Below are 27314 nucleotides of genomic sequence, written 5' to 3' on the forward strand. Positions count from 1 at the left end.
AAAGTTATATCCAATTGATATTATTCTCTCTCACATTTTTTAATTATATGCATGTATTTTTAAAATAAGATTTGTTGGGACAGCCAAAGGAGACAAGTCTCCTTTTTTGTTTTAATGAATGAAGTTTAAGATTTAATTGAAATCATTTAACTTCAAGCCAAATGGCAATTACAAAAACCCCTAATTTGTACATAAACCGGGAGTAAAATTATTTCCTTTCTGTAAAATGATCAAGAGATGGGCAACAGGAAAAGGAGATCCCAGTGCAAGAACAGGTAACACAAATGTTACGCATTGGGTGTACAGCTCCAAAGGAAGAGAGACAAGCAGGCCTTTCCACTGGAAGAGTAATGGTGGCAGACACTATCTGTAAGGAAGAGGTCAAGGAGCATTAGCCAGGCAAGTTAAAGTGACAGAACTCCGCTGCGAAATGATTAGACTATACTTTGGGTATGGAGCAGAACCTCCTACAGAAGGGGCACAGCCCAGCATGACTTACTATTTTTGCTTGGGTAAAACAGCCCTAGAACACAGGTTCCCGTCTCTGCTTTTAAAAGAAAAAAAAAGCTGGAAAGTGCATAGATGGAAACCTTTTTGTTGCTCTTATCACAGTGGGAGATCAGGAGACATGGCACTGCGTTTGATCAAGTGACAGCAAATGTCTTGAAATACAAGAGATTCCGTTTAAGCATAAGGAAAAACCACTCTTACTGTGAAGGTGGCTGAACACTGGAACAGATGGCCCACAGAGGTAGTGGAGTCTCCATGCCTGGCTATACGCAGACCCTGACTGCATTTGGCCCTGAGCAACACTCTCTAGCTGACCCTGCTTTAAGCAGCAGAGTTGGACTAGATGATGTTCAGAGGTGCATTCCAACCACAGCCCATTCGATAAACATTTGATTTTCCTATTTCTGAAATACATTGTAAAGCTTTACTGTTCACAGCTCTAGAATAGAGGCAGCTTCAGTTTATCCATGAGAAGCTTCTTGAACTAGGGATGTCTTATTCCAAGTATCTTTGGCTTGTGCTTTCTTCAGTGGATACAGCTGTAAGATACATTAATTTGCAGATATTCCAGACACTGCACTTCAACACAAGTAATATACCTGTTGCAGTTCATATTTCAGGCTCAGTGAAGACGACCACACTGTATGTGTGTGCTGTATTTTTTAAGTCAAAGATCTAGCAATAAACTGAGAGACATGGTAAAACAAAAGGAGCATCTCAAAAGCCTTACAGACAGACCAACAGACAGACAAAATAATACTGAGTCCTGCTAAGCTATGCGACTGCTGAAGGAGCCAGACTGCAAAGTGGAAAATGAGATCAGAGCCAGCCGAGGAGGAAGCCAACTCAGACTGGCTCCTTTCCACCACCAAATGTCAGGTAAGAGCTACAGGGATACATTTTAATAGATTCCCATTCAAATTCCAGTGACAATTATTCTTGGTGAGCTGGTACCTATAGCCAAATCAAAGGAGCAGACAGATGGTTGCTTTTCTGATGAATAACCTGACAGAAGGGTTCGGAAAGTCCTATCTGCCAGACATGGAAGTGTTATTTATATAGTGTTTAATATTGTCCTAGCTGCCACAGTAAGAAACTGGAGCACCATTACCAGAGGTGTTTTCTCAAGAGGTATTTCCCTTAGGAAGGAGTTTCCAAAGTTATCTTAATTTGGCTCTAGTTGCAACTGAGATTTATCTCCATGTGGAACCAGTCACATGCCTCAGATAACTGGTGACGTGTTACAGAAAAGGAAGTCTGATGAGTTGAGAAAAACTGTAAGCATTTCCAAGGCTGATGGAGTCTTTTCAGAGCTGAGGATAATAAATGAGGACACATTAAAAGAGAAGTTACACAGAAGAATATTAAATTACTGACCAGAACTTGGAGCTTAGCATTTTTATGTTTCTTGGGAGGAGGCAAAGGAAATAAGATGAAAGAGACTGAAAACAAAGTAAAAACCAGAAGTTTACCACAACCAGTTTATTTTCTCTATGTAACACTTCTTAATCAGTACTAGGAACTAATCATGATACCAGAATTGTGCCTTGAAAGACCTACAGGCAGAAAATGAGATATGGAAGCAAGCAATTCATAAACTAATTAGCATTAAATGAAAAGCTGCAGCTAACACAAACAGTAAAAGCATACTTAATGGTTAACCATCAAATACAAGGTTTGAGACATAGTGACTTTCTTTAAATGAAACTTTAAAAGGTGTTTGATGGGCACAGATAGAGTACACATGCTAGCATTATGCTCCGTCCCCTGAAGGTACAAACCAAAAAACTGTCAGTCTTCTACTCCATCAGATGAAAGTATATGGAAATAACCTTCAGAAGCACACACTTAAATAAACATCACAAATTCAGGGAAACAGACTTCATGCTTACAGGTACAATATCTAGTTGACATTCATGGCCCCAGGTTGGTTTTTATTAGAAAAATCATTATTTTGCAATTGAGTTAGATGGCTAACACAATCTTGCAAAATCGTTGCAATAGTGAAAACTGCAAAAGCAAGCCATTAATTTATCAATTTAATTTTAGGAAAGACATATGTTTTAACATGTAAATTTGAATAGTATGTGAAGTCAATTATACCATTTTAGCAAAGAATAAAATTCAGCATATCAAGCACTGAAGGAACGAAGTTGAGGCTTATTCAGGATGCTCTCAGTCACTGAGAAAGATCTGACAAGCCTGAAGGAGCCTTAAAGATCTTTAAATTTGGTCGGGTTTTTTTCCCCCACTAAAGTGTTCAGCAAATAGCTAACACTGAGCAGACTTCAAGTTACCCTTTCAGTAGTACTGAGTTATGTGATGCTCAGGAGTAAGAAGAGAACTTGAACAATCCATTTAATTGATTTACGCTGTTCCCAATATAGCTACAATGTGTGTAATTTCAATGAACATCATCAGCTTGTGAAAAGCAATTATTTTTTTAGCTATCATTTTACACTGCTTTTATACTACTTTGGTACTCAAAACATTGACAGCTTAGCTCCTCCTGCAGTACAGGCAGTATTTACAATGACAAATGACGGCATATTATTATCGAGAGAATAAATCTGTACTAAATGAAAGTTTATAGATTTCAAAGTGTTTCTTTTCTTCCTTTTTAATCTCTGTCAGGTTAAAAATCAAATGCTACAAGTTTACACTACAAGGTTATCTCATGTTCTACTGATATTCAGTGCAACCCCACCTCCCTTTAGTTTGGCTTCATAAAACAAGCTTCCCCCCCACCGTTCCCAGACACCCACCTGACAGTTACTTACCAATAGCCTGAGCAAGGGCTATTACAACTTCCTGGCATGTTGTGACTTCAGTGACCCCACACACGATTCTCTGGACTCCATCCACCCATACTTTGAGCTCCATGGTTCACTAGATCATCCAAGAGCCATGAATGCAAATGAGTCAAGTCATAGCTGCAGCTGTACCAGAGGTAATGCAGCAGACTTCTTCTCTCAGCAGCTACAAGAGAGAAAGATCCTGGTGTTTATAGTGAGGCATTACCAGTTTTAAAAGTTAACAAATTCACCTTACATTTATTGGATAGAAGCAGCAACATAGCTTCCTTTCTTTAAAAATACTAACACCGATCAAACATCCCATGCTTTAGCAATGTTTAGCCATTCTATAGACATACCGGAAGTTCCATTACAGTTTATTTCCTAAAATACTAAAAGTTATTACAAAAAGAGCACCAAAAGAAGTAGCATTAAATAAACAATTCCAGAGTAAACTCGTAACAGTTTCCAGCAACAGGTACCCCTCCTTCTTTATATACTGCCTGGATGTCTCAAGGGACTGGTTATAGATGCTTTCAGTGTTTGTTCAGTAATTTCTAGCAGGTGGTGGCACAAAAAACCAAGGGGGAAACATTTTCAATTACAGTCCAACCTTGCTCTGCATACAGAAGCAGCTGAAGGCTCCTAGTCCCAACAATGTTTGCATTTAGTCTCAACGCTGGAAAGCCCAGAAAGTAAAGCAATCAGGCAGATTGTTTCTCTCTCTCAAACATGGAGATGCATCAGAGGAGGTGTTGCAGAGGTGGTTTAACCCCTGCTAACACTGTGCTGGTTCTGTGAGGAGACACACTGATTAATGTTATCTGAGGTTTTTCCACAGGCACTGCAATGATACTAAATAAAACAAGCCATAGCATCTAGTCTAGTCGGTTCTTGATTTTGAGTATAGTTCTATAGCCTTTGCTGAAATAACAGCAGTCATAGCAGCTAATACGGTGTGCCAGCTCCCAATTTAACTTTAAAAAAGAAAAATTCCTCAAGTTTGTAAATGGGAGGGGTGGGGGGTGGGGTGCTGGATGGGAGAAAGTCAGAGGGTTGTTTTTTCTAATACAAAGAAATCCCATGAGTTCAAAAGTCTCCTTCTGCGTTGGAATGCCAGAAAAACTTTCAAGCACAGAAATAAAGTTACAAACCTAGAGAGCTAGATTAGGACAAAGCAAGCAGCCATATGCCCTCTGCTATCTTGTTACCAACAGTCAAGTTTACCTAATCAAGGTTCATCTAATGCTAGCTTCTAGACTAATTACCGACGTGAACTCCAGTGGGTTTGCTATGAGGTCAGCTTATCCAAGAGCTGTTTTTCTTCTGCATAAGCAGATCCACTGGCATCATGGCTCACAAAAGTTCATTTCTAACCGGAACTGCTGAGATGCTGAATTTCAAATATTTCAAAGTATAATCTCCCAAGAACTGTCTTCTTAAAAATAGAAAACCTCCCCCAAAACTGAAACAAAAAAAACCACCAATAATGATTATTCCTTAACAACAAACAAACAAAACCAACAAGAAAACCTACCAAACAAAACAGGCCCCTAATGAGATAGCAGAGTTATTTAAGCAGATAGAGGAAAAATAAATCATGACAGTAAATTAAAAGCAGCTCATGTATTCAAGTAATCCAACGTGGATAAAATTATAAAACTAAAGGCAATACTTTTTAAAAACTAAGTACAAGGAAAATGGGTAACACAGGAATAAAGTAAAAGAAACCTGAAAGCTATTTAGTGGAGATTAGTAAAGGCAAGCAGGGTAGGGTTACACAAGAAACATGAAATCTGATGATCCTGATGGATTTAACAGATTCTGCACATGAAGGCAGAAATGGAGCAGGAAAAAGTAAGCAAATCCTTAGTACAGTTCATGTTTACAGTCTAATCAGAGCTGCTTCCTGCTGGTGAAGTGAACATCTCTTTATGCATCAAAAAGATGTATCAGTGCAGCCCTGAAGCTAGAATGAAAAGATTATTTCCCTTCTACAACCAAACGCTTTATTCAGCAGCTGACAAGTACTGACACAGGATCTAGAAGAAATACAGATCTGTCCCTGGCAAGCTGTGGCAGTCAGCAGCAGTACACCCCAAAGTCCATTAGAGCCAGAGGGGTAACACCACATGGAGAGAACAAGCTTTAGTGGAGGAGCACTAAGCAAGGCTGCTGTGAAGTCAGTTCAGCACCCACAGCCCAAACTCCCTGTCCAAACATAACCATTTAGAAAACAAAAGAAACATAAGTAAGTTCAACGGTATATGTAAAACCAGACTTCAAACGTGCTTGCATAATTAATCAAGAAAAAAAAGTGACAGGCTTTAAGAATACAGTGCATAGAGAAGTTGAGTCTTCTGAAACATGAGTAAGCACCTAAAACCCCAAAGAGGTCAAAGAGTTTTAATAAAACATTTTCCCATGTTTAATTAAATACTTTAAAGAAAACTATTATCCGCACAAGTGTACAAATACAGAAACACTTCAGTCATGTAACATTGTTTTAATGTACCAAGAAATAAAGCAGAAGAAAGTCTTTAACTAGCCTGTAATAGAACAGAGTCTGAGCAAACACCTAATGGGCCCCATCAGTGACCTCCGCTGTTTGTTCCTGGACAAGCTGTCTTCACAAATAAACAGACCTCACATTCCAACCACAGCCATAAGGAATTTTATTAATTAACTTAATATCTTGCTGAGAGTTGAACAGTTCAGATTTACTGGCACCAACCAAGCCATCTCTTCATGTGACAATGCACACGTCAGCAAAGCATCCAACAGCTCTAATTGTTTTTGTCTGTCAACATCCAAACTATTATCTCATTTTAGCAAGCCAGCAAGTGCATTTTCCCCCCAGTCAGCATGCAATGTAGAGTCTTGCTTTCAGTACAGATCAGTTTTGGTCATCTGTTTTCCTACTGTCCATCTTTTAAAAAAGAAATGAAAAATTACTAAAGAGAGGCATCATTTAATAATGAAATATTTGCTGACACTTCCAATTTTGAAAACAGCGCTCACCAAAGCGGCAAATGATCTGAACAAAGCGTCTTTGAAACAGTCTGAGCTCAGGGGAAATGTTCCCATTCATTTCTTACAGGGCAAATAGTTTTAATAGACTAAATAGTGAGAGCGAACCAATAAAATCAGCCTGTGGTACATGCTTCCGTCAGACCAACATACAGGGCTGAATTAAGGGATTGTGTGCCCCACAAACTCTAGCAGAATACTTTCAAGGACCAGAACCTTATGCAGACTCCAGAAATGTAAGATTAATGTGCTGAAATCAGTGTCTCATTATAATTTCTAAGCAAAGCTAATCTAGAATAAATAATAATAAAAAATCACAGGGATTGGTTTGGTTTCTAGGATTGTGCAGTAGAAGTTCACAGAGAGGTCTGAAAACCAGAAAACCTTTTGATCTCTCTCTGCTTCCCAACTGTAACTGTATTACACCTTGCTATTAGCATCTGGTTTTTCTTCATATGCATTCAGTTCTTTATTTGCGGACAGTTAACTCGTGTACCATTAATAGCTTATCTGCCTTTTCACTGAGGACTATTATGGCAGTCACAGGTACATTTTTCAACCTGAAATTTGTGTCCAGAATGAACACTGTGCTTTTGCAATAAAGATGACAAAATATCCTACGATATCATACGAGTTTATCTCTGAAGCCAATGGAAAGGGTTAGGGGAAAAAAGCTCGCTTGAGGTTTCACAATCTCATCAGTTCAAAACCAGTTCACCTTATGCATAACTTATTTTAGGAACAATTGGGAATAGGAATGCAAAGCTAATTTACAGAGGAGTGGCACACAAGCCAAAGCATCCCTCTGATCACAGCTTCCCCCCAGTTTTGCAGTGATCAGCTCCACAGTGACAGGTATTTCTGAGTAGAACCAAGCATTGGAAACGTGACATCCACCAGCTTCTTCCTCCCCCCACCTCTCTCCCATGTGCTTTTTGTTCTCCATTACCTTGCCTGAAGCCTCCTCAATTACATTGTTTGCCAGGCATTAAACAAATATACCCTAAATTCTACTTTTATCTTGATTGACTGATGATATCTTATTCCTTCGGGTATTTGTTCAGGTTTTAAGTAAAAAGAAAAATGCATATATACACATACACACGTACATATATGCTACTACTTAGCTACCTCTACACAGCTAGTTTATGAACTACAAAAAGGCTGCAGCTTCATCAAAGACAGGCAGAACTGACAAAGTGCAAAGGGCTTTTCTTGTATTTGAGAAGAGATATTCCAAGCAGATGTTTGAAAAAACTATCTAACCTTGACGTAAGTGTTAAGTCATGAGCCTCCCTGAGAGCTAAAAATAAGATTTTGGTTTCACCTCACTTCTAATCTTTAGAAGGTTCACCTTATGCGAAATCAGCATGCCCCTCGAATCAGGGCTAGAACCCTGCTGCAGCTGAAGCCAGCAGCAGAATTTTGACCAACCACTTCAGTAACTTTCTGTTCCCCCAACAAATAATCAGTGTGCTGCTTATTAGACTTTAAAGTGAGCACTTCCATTCATAATTAGCTGTAACTGAACATCATCTGGAGTTTGGCACTATTCCCTTTACTTCTTATTCTTTGTGCATTATAGCCAAGTTGTATTCCGTGCCTTTCCATATTATGACACCAAATAGGGCTCTGGACAAAGAGGCAGCTTATTCCACCCAGGTTTGAAGCAAGAACAGTTAGTGCAAGCAAGACTGGATTGAAAAAGAAAAACTAAAAAGAGCACAAATAAGCCGCTCAACTAACCAGAAAGAACTCACAAAACCATCCAGAAGAGCATGATAGTACCCCCTGCGAAGAGGGAGGCATTTGGCAGATCCCCCCTACCATAAGAACCATGGCATAAAGCAAACCAACATTTTCCAGATGAAGATGACTGCAAATGAAGAATTGGTTACTGGAAGCAAGCTAACTAGTATTTATCTAAAAGCCTCCTCCCTTGGATTGATCAAGGAGAAATATCCTACAAGATGCACTGCTTCACACCAACAAATGGGCAACAAAGCTTTCATGGCAGGGTTCAAAACAAAATTTTTCATGCAGAAGATTTTCACTTGATATTTAATTAGAAAGGAACAGGTTGTGGCTTTGCAATCTTTGTAAAGAAAGTGTTTTCTTTGTAAAGAAAGTGTTTATGCAGAAGGAGTGTTCTAAAGTTTTTTAGCTGGACTAAGTGGCTTCCTCTTGTGCAGTGTTATTCTTTTTGCTATTCCACAAGAACGCTCAGAGATAATAAGCACTGCTTAAAACAAACAAACCAGAGGTCCCACAACCATGAAGATGATAGTGTTGAGAATGAGCTTGAGAGAGCTTAAGCACCGAAGAATTTTCCTCACATGACGCTGGCCAAAAGATGGTCCAACACATGTCTGTGTGAAACACGCCAAAAGATGGTCCAATGTATCCACCTGAAACAGGCCAAAATCCAGATGCTACAAGTGATATCCAAGCTACACACAAACTACCTGTGAGATGACAGGACCACTACATGAGCTCATACAAACTCTGAACTATGAGAGGATGTCTCTAGCAACAATGGCTGCTAGAAATGTTCCTTCCAGATAACCCAGAATTCCCCAGAAGTCCCAAAGTCAGTTTCCCACACAAATTACTAGTTGACTTGCATCCAAGAACCCTCAACTGCCTAGTCCAGGAGCTGTTGCTTGTTTTGCAGTTTCTTCTTGTGCAATACAGCTAACAACGGGGGGGGGGGGGGGGGGGGCATGGGAGAAGGGGGTGGAAATTAGAAAAATAACATTCTTTTGAAGCAAAGAGGCCAAAAGGTAGCTCCCCTAAATACAGAACATCCCCCTCATTGAGCTACGATCTTTACGGCACAGAAAACAATCAAGTTTGAAGTCTCATTTCTCTTTGTATTAGCGATAAGAGGAAATAAAGAATTGACCCACAGCTTTCGCAGTCTCTTTTAAAGATAGATTTTATTAATGGCAACTATGAAGTGAGTTATTAGTTGAAATAATTCTTCCACCTTGAAAATTATATTTTTCACTTCAGTATTTTATTCTCAGTCTGATCTCTGACTCCAGCATGTTTGTCTTTAGGGCATTTTCTTCCCTCACAGTGTTTTAGTCTCAACCCTTGTAAGATCTTGATTTTTCACTGTCTGCTGTTCTAAGGCTTCTTAGAACATCTCTGTCCAACGTGTAATTTGTTTCCTTGAGACACACAGAAACAAATGACAGCTATTTCAAAGGCATCAGCACAACCTGTCTCTCCCCCTCTTCCCTCTTTTTTTTTTTCCTACTCAACGAGATGGGGGCTGAATCCAAGTCTTTGCTGTCCTTCCTGACCTTTAACAGCAAGCTGAAGGACACACTAGTATACCAAGATCATCCCCAAATTCATTAATAGGGCATCAGTGCTCTTCCTCCTCTATCATCAGTTAACTTCATTAATCTAGCTCATGATTAGGAGTAAAACTGAAGAAACCCGAGATACCATTTAGCAACAATTTAACTGCAACACAAAAGAGGATTCACCAGCTTGGAAGCTGCAGGAAATGAGGTAGCTAGAAAACTTCATTATCACAAATTGTGTCTAAAATTCACACGCCTTCATAGAAAACTAAGTTCCAAGCCATTGTCACAATGTGTATTAGTGGCTGGAGTGCCAAAGCTTTCAAATCCCATCATGGTCTATAACACCTTGTATCTTGACTCACAACTCTGAAGGCACAAGGCTTGACTTAACTGTGCCCTGTAACATCTTCAAATCACCTCAAAAGGAACCAAACCAGCAGCTGAGTTAGTGAAACAGATGGCTTCTTAAAAGTTTCTTTTTATTTGGTCACTGTTAAGAATATAACTTTGCTTTTTTAACAGTAATGCAGTTAAACAGTAACAGTGAATAGTAAGTTTCACATCCTCACACTTGAATTAATACAGCAGGAACAACTCTGAAATTAATAGTCTCATTTCCATAAGATGCGATATAAAAAGCATCTGAACTCCACACAGACTCGAGGTACAAAAACCCAACGGCATTTTGGAGATGGTGATAGCTCTCAAGTCAGACAATTCCAAGGATCTTGCTTATACTAACCAGATTTCACTCAGACAAATTGAGAGCATAAGTTTAAAACTGAAGAGTATTAAATTAAGGATATTCACCAGCAAAACAAAACAAGACCTGATGCAGCGCTTACTTTCAACTCTTGAAATAGGATTTATTTTGATAAAAGTCTGAATCTGGTTCAAGCAGGCTTAATCACTAAATCCCAACCTTGAATCTGTTTCAGCATTAGGACTGAAGTATCATCTACAGATGGTTTTACCCAAAGTACTCCTTTTCTTCACTCTGTATGCCAGCCACTAACATACAAAGTTATCAATACAAAACATCGCAATTCTACCAGATTGTAGGATTGAATGGACACATTCTAGAAAGCTTCACTGCTCATCATTGTTATAGGAAGGGTTGGATAGTTGGTAGCAGCACGTCAGAGGTTAAGACAGTCAGCAGTGTAGATGCATTTTATTCTGTGGCAGATGAATATCCTTTTCCAGATATGCTAACCAAGGAGACTGCACTGCATACAAATTCTGTGACAAGCAGCTCAAAAAAAGTTATACGCATTAAACAAACATCTCATGATTCATCGTCTCAAGTAAACAGGCATATATTTACCACACTGTAACATCTTCCAAAGCCCTGTAAGCATTTGTTCTTCATTAGTATCAACCATATAGCACAGTTGAGAAAATAGCAACCACAGTGTTATTAATAAACAGCAACATTAAGTGGAAGTCACATTTATACATCTCTAATATGGTCTAAATACTGTGTGGGAGTGAAGGAAAGCAAAACAAAGAGCAAAGGAATAAGCAAGCTATTTCACTATAGGAGAAATATCTATGTAAAAGCTACAATACGCACAGCTTACTTCAAAGTTGCTTTACACCTCTAAGATGCCCTAGTTTAAAGGGGAGAAAATAGGTCATTATCTCAGATGTTTTCAAGGAAGACATGGTTCCACCCTTTCAACATTTCCCTCTCCCCTTACAGTTTGTCTGCAAACACTTACAGCAAGTTGAGGGATTGATTGAAGACATTTGTGTGCAATTCCCAATATTTACACTAACAGCAATGAGGTCATCTGCTCCGTTTTGGCAAGAACTGCCTTAACTCTTGGTTTTGTGGTGCTGAGTCTGTTCTTTGTACTTCAGTCAAGCCCACGTGCAGTATTTGCTGTGCTCTGTCATCTGACTACAGCCACACTGAGTCACTGCTGTCAAAGCGAGGTGTTCCTTGCACACCAAGTGTGAAGCAAGGGCAAATTTGATAAAGCTCAGAAAAACATACAAAAACCTTATTGTACTTCCCACATTTCAAGATATGGACCAAAACACAACACTCTCTTCCACTATATTTCTGGGAAAGTCACATGCAAATAAGCCCATTTCTTCACGTCCATACTTGCGCTGAAGGATGTAGGAAATAAAATACATCTTACAACTGAAATATCTATTTAAATTTGAATTAGATGAGGCTTTTATAGTCAGTTAAGAATATGGTTTAAAGCTACAGTATTACATGACTTCTGAAAAGAAATCTCACTAATTAAACACAATTCCTGAAGTAGAAATAAGGTGAAGTACTTTCAACTTAATCAATGTAACTGTTTTTAGAAGTTATAATCTCAAAAGCTTTATTCAGAGAGCAGCTACATTATTCATTAAACATTATCTAAGGAATTTCAAGGGACTCTCCTGGCAACCTAGAAAAGTCTGCAAAACATAATGTATTTCTACAGGGAGTCTTTAAACAGTTAAGGCAAATATGAGAAATAAGCAGGGGGAACCCAAACCTTTCTAAAATTTCCAGTTTGTTACGCTTACTTCCATACTTCTTCAAACATGAAAGAACTTCTTTGCTTCTTCTATTCCCTATTTATAAGACTCAGCTGGATCACTTAGTGTGGCCCCTCTTTAGGCAATTATGAGGCTGGATAATTTTATATGTTAGAGCAACATCTGAGGTAATCATAATACACAGCAATATCTTATGGACTAAAATACTGTACCTGCATTACTTAATTCCCACAGTCCTGCTTTCGGTGCTGTGGTGATGCTACAGCCAGCTCCAAGCCAAATCTACACTGCTTTGGCCAACTGGCCACACTGTCTGAAAATGGATGTGGAATTGCAGTACGACTTCAGGAGGTGAGTACACTTAGGTGTCACTATTCTATTTGGTTGATAATTTTAGGGAAAGCGTTATGAGCTTCATACAAGAGAATTAGTGGTTTAGAATGTAAGTTTGGCTAAAATTCACTGGGAGGAGCAAGAAGCGTACAGATGAGTAACATTGGTATGAATACGTATCTCCTTGGGAAGCAGTCTTACAAAGATCACATATGGCATTCATAGAATGACCCAGCAAAGAGCTCTTCAGGAAAAACAGGATTCTCTGCCAAAACCCCTGACGCTAAACGAAAGTCACAGTCTACAGCGTCAATGGAAAATGGATATTAGATCAAATTCAATACAGCAAGGAAAAAAAAAAGTTTTTATTTCCCTGTTCCTGTCTTATTTCTCTATTGCAACAATTTCTAAGCCAGTACCACTTTCCACTTACTGATTTGATTCCCCCTCCCCCACATTTTCAGACACTGTCTACATTTTGTACCTTCTAGTATACAGCCTTTCATTACTGCCCACGCAGTTACCAGCTTTCATCTCAAGTCTTAATGACTACATCTTCCTCCTCACTGTACCCTCAACAATCCCATCCTGTGCATTTGCCCAGAAGGATGTCAGGACACTTTTCTGGAGTCAGCAAACCTGTCAAAAGCAGAAAGGGCAAAGCAGCCCTCGCCTTTCTCTAGTACATTATACATAATCTATTTATTTTCATACAGGAGGTCCTTCCACTCACCTTCTGCTGTTCTTATTTCTTTTACGTTTTCCAAGTGAGCTGTACTGGTTTATGGTTCATTTGTGAAAGTCACCTCAGACATGCGCGTAGAAGAGAAACTCCACCAAGTTACTGGTTAAGTCTCATCATCTTACTTCAAGATCTCCCTTAAACCTACTTTTGTACAGCTACAGCGTTTACCAAAACACAATGGATCAACACGTTGCACGCTGTGACCCTACTGCTTTTCATGCTATTTGATCTTAATCTATTCATTTCCACATGCTCTACATACCTTGGGCAGGGTGTGCCTTCTTTTGGGGGGTTCTACTGCCACTTAGAGAGGCCAAGACAAACAGTGATCTGCCTAAAGAGCTCCTGCTAAGCATCCAGAAGATTGGCAACTTGAGGCTTTTTGGAGTACATTTGTCCTTCCAGAAGGAATTTTAACATTCTTCGTATCATGGTGGATCTTCACCATATACCTCTGAATTTAATTATGCACTGGCTGGGATGCCAGGCACCAGTACGGAAGTCCAAGTTAAACAAAAGAGCATCTCAGCTGCTCTGTAATGCTGTGTGAAGGAGCTGAGGTGCTCATGTAGTCACTGGACTACCATCATACTGCATATGAAGTACAAAATCCAGCTTGTATTTCTTTTTTGAAACAGGAAAAACGAAAATCAGAGATCCAATTAAGACATTTTTAATTTCCACTGCTCTTCCTTACCAAACTTTAAAGAATAGTATCTGGTTTTGAGGAGCTTTCCTCTCCAGGGAAACATAAGAGGACAGGCTGTGTAATCTGAAGAGCTATTAGCTATTAGCAGCAGTGAATGAGTTAATAGACAGGGTTAAGGATTTAGAACTTTGCAACAGATCTTACCAAAAAGAGCCTGACCAGTTTTCTTTTGAATGACAAATGGTTGCTGGGATTTCTAATCTTTACTGATATGCAGCTATGGAAGTGTACAATATCAGGCAACATCAGGAGACCAGAATGGCTTACTAAACACAATTACCTAGCAAGGAATTTAAATCCTGGAAAGAACTCAAAGGGGAGTGCCCACAGAAGGTTTCTGCTAATCATGAACTAGTGAGTAAATGAAGATCTAAAGTTGTTAAAAAATAGGAAGCATTAACAAGTTCAGACACTCAAACATGGAAATTTTAAATAAGAAACAATCCCATAACCATATCAGAAAAGGGACAAAGTATTTCATTTCATGAGCAAATTTGTATGAGCAAGTTGGTTTTTTTTGATGCGCACATTAAACATCAATGTCCAAATCGCCCATATGCTTCTAGCCACCTCTATGAAAAAGAAGGTATCAGTTCTTCTAAAGAAGGTATTAGGTATAGCAATCCTCAAGAACAGTTCAAGATTCTGTGGTTTGGACATATTCAGCATAGTGGTATATTAAGTTTTCTTGGTTTTCCATGCAAAATAGATGGTATAATACAGTTTTACGTTATATGCATATAACACAGGCCAGCTTAAAAAACAGAGACCCACCAGAACTGTGCAAGTCTCTGGGACATCTGTGTTACTGAAGAGGTGATAATAAAGACCTACAGTTTCAATAGCAACTAATATCAGATTATTCACACAGCACACGCTTCTATGTGTTTCATATGTTCGAGGGGCTTTAACTTCCAGAAAGTGCTGAGGCCTCAGGCTCTGCAACTTCAATCACTTCAAACACCTCAAACGGAGCCACCCAAAACAGATGTACTACAGTGACACAGAATTATGATCTCTTGCTAAGATCCCCCTCTTCTCAGGGCTTTTTTCCCTTCTCACTGCATATCTTCATTTTAAGGGCAGACAATCTTTGTTTGAGTGAACTTCAGTTTTTCCAAGGAATCCCTGGCAATTTAGTCAGCTAAAGAACCCTCCTACTTCTCATCTCAGTGATAGAAAGAGCTTCTAGAGTCACCATCCCTCCTCACAAAATGGTTGCACTTTAACAGAGTCCGACATACAAAGAACAAGGTTCTGGAACCAGCACTGATTTAAGTCTTCATGATCTTCCTCCTTCTCCGATTCTTCTTCCTTTCTTCTGCTGTTTAAATAATGCAGCCGTTGGCATAGGAACATCTGAGTAACCTCCACAATAGCAGAATAAGGCAATTGAAAACATATTGTGCAGCTTGACAATTGTACAGACAATACATGCAGTTGTTATGATTAACCCTAGTATAAAGCCTATTGCATACAATACAGGGAATGTATTACGATAGTTACAATAATTAATGGTTATCCCATTAAAAAAACAAATATGGCAAATTACACATTTTAACATAATTTGCAATGGTATTTCTTTGCATTTCATGATCCTGCTTCTCCATGTATCCATATCCAATCAAAACCAGGAGAACTGGAATTGCTCAAACCTTTAAAATTTTGGAATGGAATGTTCTTGCATAAGTAGTAAGTTAAGTTGTGCACATAAAGGAACCCCACACTGAAGTCCTTGGAAAGGTGTTTCACTATTCAGAAACAGCCGTGTTCTGTAGAGATGCAATTGCACGTCTTTGAAGGGTAGGCACTGGATGGATCCCTGCTTGGATTTTGGCTAACACACAGCTCATATGCTAAAACCTGATATATGGTGGCAGCAGCACCATTAAGTCAAAGAGAGGACAACACACAGGCAGAACACGGTGGCCAGAAAGAGCTAAAGGTCATTATGCGGCCATTATCTGCAGCTTGCTGTCTCCGAACAGCCATAATCCATGCATACTGGTAATCTGGTAGCTTCGTCAGAGTATGCTAACTCGTGAGAAGAAACAGTACAGACCAAACTTCCAGGCTGGAAGGTATAAATATGTCAGCTTATCAGAAAAGCTTTTGAAGCAGATCCAACAGCAGCTGACTCCCAAGGCTTTTGTGCTTTGTGGTGTGACACATGGGACGTGTACACCATGATGGAGGAGAAAAGAAGAGAACTCTGACCACTGGCTAGATAACCATTTTGCTCATAGGTGCAACTCATAACTTGCAATGCATGCGAGTTATGAATTATAGAACTTGAGTTAGAAAACTCATTAAGTGATGAATTAGTAAATTCACCTGTTAGACTAGTCTATACAAAGGGGACTGAGCCCTTGCTTGTAATTTTTTTTCCTTTTGCGATGAGCTCATAAAATGAAGCTTAATTTAGAGAGTACGTTGTTCTATAAATCTGAGGGATTCAAAGGAGCACAACAGCTACATACTGATATTGATGAGAAAAGAACAAGCTCTTCACAATGTTCCAATCACAAAGTTTTGATTGGTCTTCTCTTTTCGCTTTTCGAAGCAATATAGTCCAGCAAGATTTCAAAGAGAAAGGATTAAACCTTCTCTTCACGGAAGAAATCCAGTCCCCTGACCTAAAGATCACAGTAAGGTCACTTTTAATGTATTTTCACCATAAGCTAAATTTGAGTGCAATTCCCTCCTCGACAGGCTGACCAGCCCAAAATTTGATCTAGAACATCTATTATCATCGCCTGCGAATTCATCTGTGTATGCAGCCAGCACAGTCAATGGCAGATAGCAGTAGTTTGGATTTCTGTGTAAAATGAAATCATGTTGCACATGGGTTGCAAGAAAAGTGCAATCAAGACTTTCAGCTTTTATTTTCATTCACAACGAATCTGCCTGGACAGGAAGCAGCTTGCTTTTACTGCAGTATCTGCATCCTTTGTAGCTGGTCAAGTCTGTTGCCCTTCCAGGGAAATAAAGACAAATTCTATGCATAGAAACTTACGAGTTTCCAGCCCTCTACGTGGGAGCAGCCCGCAGAAGAGAAAGCCCTTAATTTAAAAAAACAAACCTTTGGAGTTGAAGTCCTGCTTGTTCATCTATTTGCAGTCCTTCCAACTTACAAAAGCTCACTGGGATCCTAGATAGAGGAAACTGAAACATTTAGGCCACACTAACCAAACTCGAGAGCTTTCGATGTTAGTAATATGCTTTCTTGCTGTAGTAGTACTTAATACTAGGCGTATTCAGAGGTAAGAGTGCAATACTCCAAGCTATTTCTGAAATCCTTGCTTTTACAAAGTTAAAGCACATTCAACTGCAGCATAAAGCCCATGCTTCTTACCAGAAATATAATAGAGAACAGTATCACTTCATCCGAATTCCATTGCTAGGGCTGGGGTCACACCGTTTCCACATGCAAACACCATGTGGTAGATCCTGCACTGTGCTGACAAGAAGCAATCTAATACTAGGCTTCTGAATCCTAAACAAACAATACTGTAATCCACTGTCGGCTTCACAATAACTGCTGTGCTCTGTCAAAACATACTTTTAAGGATAAACATGCTAAGAAAACCTGCAGGAAAAAAGATCAAATACAAGCCCTGCCTGAGTTCTAATGCTTTCTTCCACATGCCAGCACCCCTCAAATATTATGCTTGCAGAGATACAAAAGCAAATGGGAGCATGAGTTCTTCTTACCTATGCATCAGGAAAAAATACATTGCTGCATGAGCACTTTGAAGAATATAATTTAGAATAACAGTGTCAGAACAGATATGTGAGCAGCATGGTTTCAGGCTTGTAACCAAGCTCTAGCTGATAGTACTTCAACTTTCAGAACAGACAGACAAGCTTTAGAAAGCAGTATTTAAGGCAGCAATAAGGGACATTGACTGGAAATGACTCTGTAGGGTTACATTGCCTGGTAAGAACAGGCCAAGAGGAAGACTTCCTTACAGGCATGCTAGACATTGTTACATTCTTTCTGAGCTCCAGGAATGGACCTCTTAAAACCTGCAGCACCAGAGCTCCCTACTCAGTGCAGCAAAAGGTAAATACATGGGGACAGGCACTGAGTGACAGTGTGCCCAAAACCCCCAGAGACAGATGCGCTTGCAAATGTGACTCTCTCGTGTTCAGGCTCTTCAGTCAGGCTGTTTGAGGATGGTGAACGTACACAGCTCAAATTCCTGCTCAGGAATTTTAGTACCCAGTTCTTTCCTTTGGATTCAAATGCTAAGTCCATAGACAAGGAAGATACTTTATGTAGTAGCTTAGAGCATTCACCCCTGAAGTGGGAGAACAGCGTTCTAGACTTCCCTTTGTTTGAAGGGCCTCAACCCCCATCTTTTACTTTCATATAGATATTATGTTGGATGATAGCGTGTATCATTCCTCTTCTTGTTTTGTGTCAAAAAAACCCTCCAATGTACATGCGACTGCAGAAAAAGCCACAAGGGATCTTAGCTCTACAAATCTGCTAATTAAAGGCATTCTTATGGTATGGAACAATTTTCAGTCTTAAACTCTGCTTACAGAGTTTTGATTTAAAAACCCCTAAAATAATCCTCTCATAGAAATGTGTACACAGCCCAGGCAGCAGACATGAGAACTCCGGAAGCTCATGCTGTAGGCTTTCCAAAGCACAGAGAGAAAAGCACGCATCAGGGTCTCCAAAACAGTACCACTGAGTGTATGTTAGATTAACTTTCAGAAGGTAAAGCACAAGAGCCATCTCTCAAACACTCTAAAAGACCAACAGTGACTAAAACCAGGACCAGATCAGTTATTCAGTAACAGGAAAAAAATTGAAAGCTAAAGTTTTATTAAAAAAAACCCAACAAACCAAACTCAATCATTTAGTATCCTGAAAGCATTAACCCAAGGGAGGAAAGAAAGCCTGAAGACAGACACACCTTTACACTAAATAATAAACTGAAAATATGATAATCACTGATAATCTCTGAGATTTTTCACTGTTTTAATATATGGCAGGAACAGCAAATTTTGAAGAAAGCACACTCTAAAACAAAACGGAGTATCATCTTCATCTTAGATGATGTTTCAAAAGTTCTCTCCATCCCAAGTTGCAATAACTCTTATTGCGTGTCAACATATAAGGGCAGGTTAATACAGTACATGAATATTAACCATGAAGTTAAACAGTTCATGTTGAGCTTACCTGAAGCAACTTTTAAGCCATGGCTCAAGTAAGACTGACTGTTGAAAAGAATCGGCACCAGAAACTGTTTCTAAGCTCTGAGTTCAGCATCCAGGTAGCAGTCAGAAGACTTAAACCTTATGTCCTGTTATACTAACAGGTAACTATTAGGATTTCTTGTTTCTGCTGACACTTCTTGTGATGTTTAAGATGAGAGGAAATGTAAAGTGCGGTACAGTATAACCGGCAGATAATGTTCAGACTCCAGTCTCTTTTTTTTTTTTTTTGTCCTTTCTTTTAAAAGGAGAAAAAAGTCCACAACTTTCTTGCAGAGGTCAATTTGCCCTTCAAGTACTTTATGAAACAGGATTTCACCTGAAGCCCAACCCTAGTTATCTAATCTATAGTTAGTTTTAACCTTGAAGTTGTCTCTGTCAGACAGAAGTGCCAAAGATGTTGCCCTGGCTCCAATGCAGTGGTAGAAAGCACTCATTTTCTCAAATGGAGAAGTCTATCACAGAATGTGTTTTTTTCCACCCCCACTGAAAGACAACCGATTCCCTGAAAACTTTTGAAATGGTCAAGCATAAAGAAACTTTTGTTAACACAGAGCTTAGGAGATCTGCACAAAACTTGAACCTTAGTGCCAGCTCACTGCATCAATACATGGGAATAGACTAAAATTGCATCAGTGAAGGTGTGGACTAAACTTCAGGCTCCAAGATCCCCAAATCAGCCTAGAGCAATACCTGTGTAAGAGACTACAGGAAATCTCTTGCACAGGTCAATCTAGTCTCAACTGCACAGGTCAATCAGTCTAACCCAGCATTGGCACTCAAAAATATGCCAAACCTCATACTCCCGAATCCCTTCCATGGCTCCTGAGAGAACATAAAAATCAGCTAGCAGGTGCTAATGAATAAATCACACAGGCGATCATTGCAGGAAGACAAAGCTGAAGAAAATGCAAAACACTTAAACACAATGTAAAGCTTAATTAAAAATAGGAAAGCTTAACTCAGTTCAAATCCAGTCCACCGCCAGTGGAGCTTATCTAAAACTGGCAAACAGGCACAACCGCCCGCAACTATCCAAGTAGGCCAAATGTCAGATTGCAGAGTGCAGGATAAAGTACTGAGACAAAAATTTTGTTAAACACTGAATGTATTGAAAACAGAACAGAACTGCTAAGGGAACACTGCAGCACTCAAATCCTCTTAGCTTAAAACTAGGGAATTCATCATCAGAACCACTTCCCAAAGCTTCTCAAGATATATACACAACTCAGCCTCCAGTTTAGCTCTGTGGTTTCACAGAGAAAGACAGAAGGTAGTTTTAGAAACACTCTTTCGGAGGAATTATTGATACATTACATTAAAAAAAAAATAAAAACAAATCACACCACCTTATACATTTCCTTCCACCTTTCAAGTGAGTGCATACCACATCCATTCGACTAGCAAACACTTTATCTCATTATTCCTAAAATTCTGTGCAAACGCAGCAGGTAAAGTGTTGCTGGTATAGCTAAGAAAAGGCTACGCTATTATAATGAATACACATGCTTTTATAGCCTCTTTAATAGGCCTTTTATAGGCCTACTGCAGCTGCAGAACATATTTTACCAATGTTATGTATAACTCAGATGTCAAAAAACAAACCAAAACAAACCCAAAACTGGCAGATGCAATCTAGAATGTCTAACAGAACAGACTTCACATGTGACAGTAAAAAAGAGAATCTAAACCAACTGCAGTAAGACTATGACATACAGGTTCCCTCCCATATTATTTTAAAGCCTCTATTTTAGTTTACCTGTAAAGCATTTCCATAACATGTTACTGGCACTGAGACAGCAAAAAGAAGTTGGTGATTTAAATAATTCTGTGGGTACTTTTGACACATCTCTCAGGAAAGTACAGGCATTTGAGATTCCACTGTAAAACTGCATTATCACTTATACTTTCTAGATAAAATTCTCTTTTTAGATCATCCATAACTTTTGCATCAACTACATGTAGGATAAGATTTATACACCCATATACTATGGAATTGAAAATGGAAAGTTTAATACATTACCCACATAAATCTGTATTTTCTTCTATCTCAGACCACATGAGTAGATGGAAACTACTGTTACTTACAAGTTATTTTTCTAAGGGTTCCCTGCATTCCCATTTGATTTTTGTTTTTTTTTGTAGAGCTATGCTTCAGTAAAGAAAACATGAGGTTCTTTACCTACGAACACAGCAAAGATTTAGTCCCCACCCTTTACCCTTCCCTTCTCCCCCAAACCCCAAAACGAACCCTCTAAAGAAACTCTTTAAGGGCTATGTTGAAGAGATTGATCTAGAAATTGTCAGCTACACAATACATTGCTTAGGTATTTTTCCTTCATTTTCTTCTAATAAAGTCACTATACTTTTACTACAGAGTCTTTTGGATGCTAAATAAACAAGGAAAAAGTGCAATTTCTTTTCCTCACCGAATTCTGAAGTAGATTTCAATACCAAGATGTAAAATATCCTTAAACCTTACCAAAAAGCTTTAATCATACATACTCATCAGAAGCAACATTACTCTATTTGTTTAGTCATTATTCTCTTGAGAGAGGTGTCTTAAGACATTTTGTTTGGAAGTTAGAGAGTACTAACTCCCCCAAGACCCTGGCATGCTAGGGTGGGAGAACAGAACATTCCAGCCAGCATCCAAAGAGTTCTGAAGACCAGGGATAGCATGGAGATTCAGAATGGGTTTTAAGAATAACTTCTTTTCTGGGAAGACAGGGCAGCCCTGGAAGAGGCTACCCAGGTTGGTTCTGAAAACTTCCACCCCTGTAGGTTTTCAAGATACGGCCAGACAAACCCACAGCTGAATTTACGCTGTGTTGGTGATGGCTCTGTTTAAGCTGGATGTTGGACTACATGACCTCCCAAGGATCCTTCCAGCCAATACTTAATTATGTGAAAAAGGTGAGAAAAGCGCGTGTAGGGGAGAGGGAATTACATAGCTTGCATGTCCTAAGTAGCAGGGAAAGATTTATGACTTTATCGGACAAGGACTCACACACTTTTGCTTTTCAGAATCAATAAATAAATTATGCAAGCCCTTCTGAAAATCTCTGATAACACTATGTTTGGCAAAGATCCTTCTGAAACTACCCTGTTGACACGCACATAAAGCAAGTAAAGATACATAACTAGTGACAAAAATGCTTTTGCAAACATCTTTGACAATCTGTACTACCACACACATTCCTTTGTAGCCTCAGCCTGCGCTATCTACACATGTGCAAAATCAGAAGCTGAGCTTGAGCACATACAACCCTATTGACTTGTATTCATCACAGTGATGAATGCATCACTAAAATATGGCATGGCAAAAGTAGCCTACACATGCTTTAGACATGGACTGCCAGAGTGCTTTCAACAGAGAAGTATGAGCAGCGCTTCACCCTTAATAGGGCTCACATGCAGATGTCAAGAAAAACATACAGGTTTACTGACAGACTAAGCAGAGAGCTAAGCAAAGCTAACAAGAGATATTTTAATACCTCTCACGGTTCTTGCTTTAACTTGTATGCCATGATTTCTAGTCCGAAGAAAGCGATGGAGAGTGCAGTCATGTGGAATGGAGGAGATGCACAGGCCACACATGCTGCACACTGTGTTTACAGCTAGCTGGGAAACAAGTCTCTACCAAATCATTGCCCACCTCCAAAACAGAAACACTCCAATTTCTCCCAAGATACCCGATCAGGAAAAAAAAAAACCAATCCATTATCACCACTGGTTACATTAAAATGCCAAGGCCATCTTAATTGCTACATTACGCTACTAGAATAAAGCATTTGTTTCTATATTTAAAAGAATAGCAAGCCTCTTCAATCTATTTTAGCTTTTACTTGGAAATACTTTAAAATGGTAAATAAGCTTCATCCTTACGTGACCCTCACTAGGACAACATGTTTCAGCTTCCTGATTGTTTATGTATTTCAGATGCGAGTCTTCTGATGTTTACATAATTATTTGACCAGAGCCAACCATCAAAACAATCTCTTTGTGTTACAGGAAGGGCACTAACAGCATTTTCTCTTCTAGTACTATTATAGGTATCTCACCCGGTCTGAGCCTCTCAAAATTAAGTGCATTTCTGAAATCTTACCTTACCAAGGCAAAAACATATAGAAGAGCATTATTTTCAGAGGGAAAAATAAAATCTAAACTTATCCACAAATTAACATCATTGTACAGTCACTCCTCTCCCCATTTACTGAAAAGCCTGTTTGAGCAGAGTCATTAATTATCTGTCTTCCTGTCTGGATATCCAGCACGGGGAAGAAGAGTATGCATACACATGAAGCTATGTTTTAGTTAGTCTCTTTTTGCTTTTTATATTGAAAAGGTTGCCAACAAAATTAAGCATCTATTGCTCAAGCATGCTCCAGAATAAGATGTCTCTGTTTCAATTAGTAACAGCAAATAACTGGTGATAAATTTTATGATACTAGTGTTAGAGTTGTATTTTGCAAGTAAGGTTCTTGGGCATGGTAGAGGAACACACACTGCCGATCCTTATTGGCATAATCTATGAAGACCATCATGGACTGTAAGATCATATTTTCCATTCCTGAGCAAAGAGAGAGCCCCAAACCAACAGAGGTTCAAACACAGGGCTTCACTTCATACATACTAGTAGATTCACAGGAAAATAAAGCATACACAAAATGCCTCTTGAGAGCAAGGATCTGACTACAAACACCTTTAAAAGTATAACCTTTCTGCAATTCACAGCAAAAGTTAAATAAAATTATAAACCTCCCAAACTATGTTCTGACTTCAGGTCGAATACGTGTGCTAAAACAACATAGCTTTACTCAGTGAAATACTAAGTACACAAGCGCATATATCAATTCCTTGCCAACACCCTGGTTTAAGAGATTTCTTTATCCAAAAAAGCAAGATGAGGATCTGCCATGCCCTAAGAAATTGTGTTAACCATCACGCTACAGGATTTGAGGAAAACCATTTCAGACACCCTTGCATTTACATGCAGAACTAAGGTGTTCCTGACAGCGGGTACATGAACTCCAGGAATCTCCCAGAGATACAGCCCTCAAGAGAGACGCAAACTCTCTCAATGTATCCAGGTAAGAATATTCATCTTAGGAAATCTTGCAGTCTGGTTGGGGCAGAAATGTCAATTCAAAACACCCTCTGGCAAGGGAGAGGCTTGAACCTTATTTAGAAGCATACTCACTGCTAATCTATTAAACAAAAACATAATGTAATGAGTTCTGGCAGCCTAACACTTTGCTTACCTTCCTTCCTAATAATCCAAATTGATGGGAAAGCCAGGGAATGAATCAAAAAGATGAAAAAAAGAGGGTGGAGGGGACTCGTAAAACCCCTTCATTTTTGTTTTTCTTCTTTGAAAAGGACTTTGCTGTTGAACTGAGAAAGAACACTCTGAAAAGAATAATTCCTCATCTAGCACAGAGAGGCAAATAGAACCACAGAGTATTTTTGGTTTTAGAAGCAATCTGGAATCTTAACCTTTTGGCTTTGTTTGAAAGCACACGGGCCTTCAGTCTTCTTCTGTGAAGAAACAAAGCCTTGCTCTATGGAATTCAAAGGGATGCTTTGTCTAAAACATAGTAATCCTGTCACAGGTGATAGGTGTCAGGCTTGGCCAGGTCTGTGACAAGCAGTGTGGTGCTACAGCTTCCTGGAGAAGTTTTAAGACTTCAATTAGAAGTTTTCTGAGACCCAGGGAAGGTTACACAAAAGAAACCTGAGATTACTTCTAAACGTAAAAAGCCACACTTGAAGAGTGAAGACAGGCATCCGCATTTCTCTTTCTACTTAGTGATGAATGATCCGAATATTAACTTGAAGGTATCTGAAAGTGAGATTTCTGCAGATTTGACAAATGAGACACTTTAAATTTGCTTCCATGTCGCTGCTGTTTTCTCTCCCTCAAGATACCAATTACTAAAGTATATTTCTTTAACAAATGAAGTCTAGAAATTCTCTTTTTTAAACGTTGTGCAGCTATCCTTTGTAGGAAGCAGTCCACAGAACTGCCAGACCTTCATGGAAAAGAGATCCTATCTGAACGACATGGCTCCAAAAAAGCAGAGTTTCCTTCCTGACAGACAGAGAAATTACTAATGGCCATTGCAATTATGCAAAAATCAATACTATCTTTGCAGTTGCAGGCTAGAAAAATTACATTTTTATTTACTCATATGCAAACATCAAGTGGAAAAAACTGTGAGCTGTTGTTAGATGTGGGGCAATATGCATGTATTTTTTCCTCTCAAATGTTTAATGACTGTATTACCAAACACTCATGAGGGCAGGTCTACATCTTGCTATTACAAAGATTAGGATATTGCATAATTCCCTCATGCTCAATAAATTAATTAAAAAAACCCCTAACTATGACCTCAAAAAGGTCAGCCAGGTTAACTTTAAATTTAAAGCCCACAGGAAACACAAGATCCCATTCTTTACACTGTTGCACACAAAAAGCCAACCCAGCAAGCAGAGCAGTGAGAGGATGCAAACCTTGCCAAAGCTCAATAAATTAATGAAAAAAGGATGAGATAGTTTGCCTGCAACACCCAGGGCTTGGACACAGCTTGGACCCAGGACTCAAGTAGTAAAGAAAGAATCAAACACTTTTGAAGCAGGACAGCTGAGCTTTCCTGTCTCTTCATGTAAGTGGTATTTCCACACACCACCCTCCCCATCATTTATTATTGATACTTCTGTCCTTCTTGCCGGACATACTGTCTCCATGTACACTCCATTCTCAGTTTGCCCCTGGTTAGCAAGAGAACAAGGAATCCTAATGCAGAAAAACTACTGGCAGAATACATTTTCCTTCCAGTGTATTTCCTCAGAAAGAGAGTCATAGTCTCCAACTTTAAAATGCATTCCAGAAACTTGAAGTACTGGTGCTGCAAATGTAAACAAACCATTTAGATCTGATACAAGATCTGAGTTTTATGCAAGGCCAGATTTACACAGAACAGCTCCTACCCGAAAAGAAGCCTTAAATGAGAAAGCAAGAAGCTACATGTAATAAAAATGTGAACAAGTGAGGAAAAGGAAATAAACAGATGCTCACATCATGGTAACTTCAGCTTCAGCTATGCTATCCCACCAGTCTGAACAAGTGCAAGGTCATTAAAGAGCTGCAGCACAGATAGCAAGGGAACAAGAGGTACATTGTGCAGTGTTCAGCTCTGGAGCAGGGAACAGAGAGACAGAATAGATGAAAAGTATTTCTTGCGATCCAAAGAATGCAGGAAAATTCAAGAGTCCCAGTGATAACCCTGTCAAAGCAATCTGTTTTCTCTCTTGTACTTGACACAACCGAAAGTATGAGAAAGGTGCATACACACAAAGTTGAAACGTGCTTTTTTCTCACATTTTCATTGCTTCTCTTGCATGTTTCCTTTGAGATTATTTCCCATCTCTATCAGAACTTCCTGGCGTGTCAGAGAAAAGCTCTCCTTTAACTACAGATCATTTCAGAAAGCACCCAGGAACTTGTTCCATCTCTTCATTTATTCCTCAAGATACTACCAGCAAAGATGACAGGGGAAAATTGTGAGATCAATGAATGAGGTATTTTTCCAATTCATGAGCCGGGACATTCTGACAAAAAAAAATTCCATCCTGCTTATATGGCAAAAAAATATGGTTCTGTAAGGGAGCATACTCATGTTTTTTAGTTCATCCAGGAGCAGAAGTATCTCTCCAGCTCCAGAAGGTCAAAAGATATCTCCATCATGAAGAACACAGGCCGCAAAACACTTCAGCAGTTACTCACAGCTGCAGGATACAAATGAAGCCTTGATGATCAAACACCAACAAAGTTAGTTTTCTTGCTTATTAAACTTCCTAGACAATGCAATATCACTGCTCCAAAAAAAATGACTTACTAGTGAAAGCTTCTGAATTGTCTCTCAGAACAAAGGTTTTGTCAACTGTATTTTAAGAATTCGTGCAAGTTAAATTGCTTTAGAAAGCCATTGGATCCACACTGAACAAAGAAGAAGTCTAAGAATTTTTCTTAAAATTCTCAAGCAGGTCTACTTTTGTCCACTTTTCATATGTAAAGTTTAAGGAGTGGAGTAAGAAAAAATTTCTCAAAGGAAGTCACTCCTCTG

At 39.1% G+C, this 27314-nt stretch overlaps 1 protein-coding gene across 3 annotated transcripts in view; it reads right to left on the reverse strand.

The window, feature by feature from the left end:
- Nucleotides 1-27314, reverse strand: part of RASSF8 (Ras association domain family member 8) — an 89125-nt gene that overhangs the window by 18509 nt on the left and 43302 nt on the right. For all 3 annotated transcript variants that reach the window (XM_065673904.1, XM_065673914.1, XM_065673923.1), the window contains one exon: nucleotides 3291-3489. In XM_065673904.1, coding sequence (XP_065529976.1) covers nucleotides 3291-3393 — 103 coding nt within the window. In that variant the 5' untranslated portion in view covers nucleotides 3394-3489. The remainder of the gene's footprint in view (nucleotides 1-3290; nucleotides 3490-27314) is intronic.

The sequence above is a fragment of the Lathamus discolor genome, chromosome 1 (genome assembly GCF_037157495.1).
Source record: "Lathamus discolor isolate bLatDis1 chromosome 1, bLatDis1.hap1, whole genome shotgun sequence".
NCBI classification, from domain to species: Eukaryota; Metazoa; Chordata; class Aves; order Psittaciformes; family Psittacidae; genus Lathamus; species Lathamus discolor.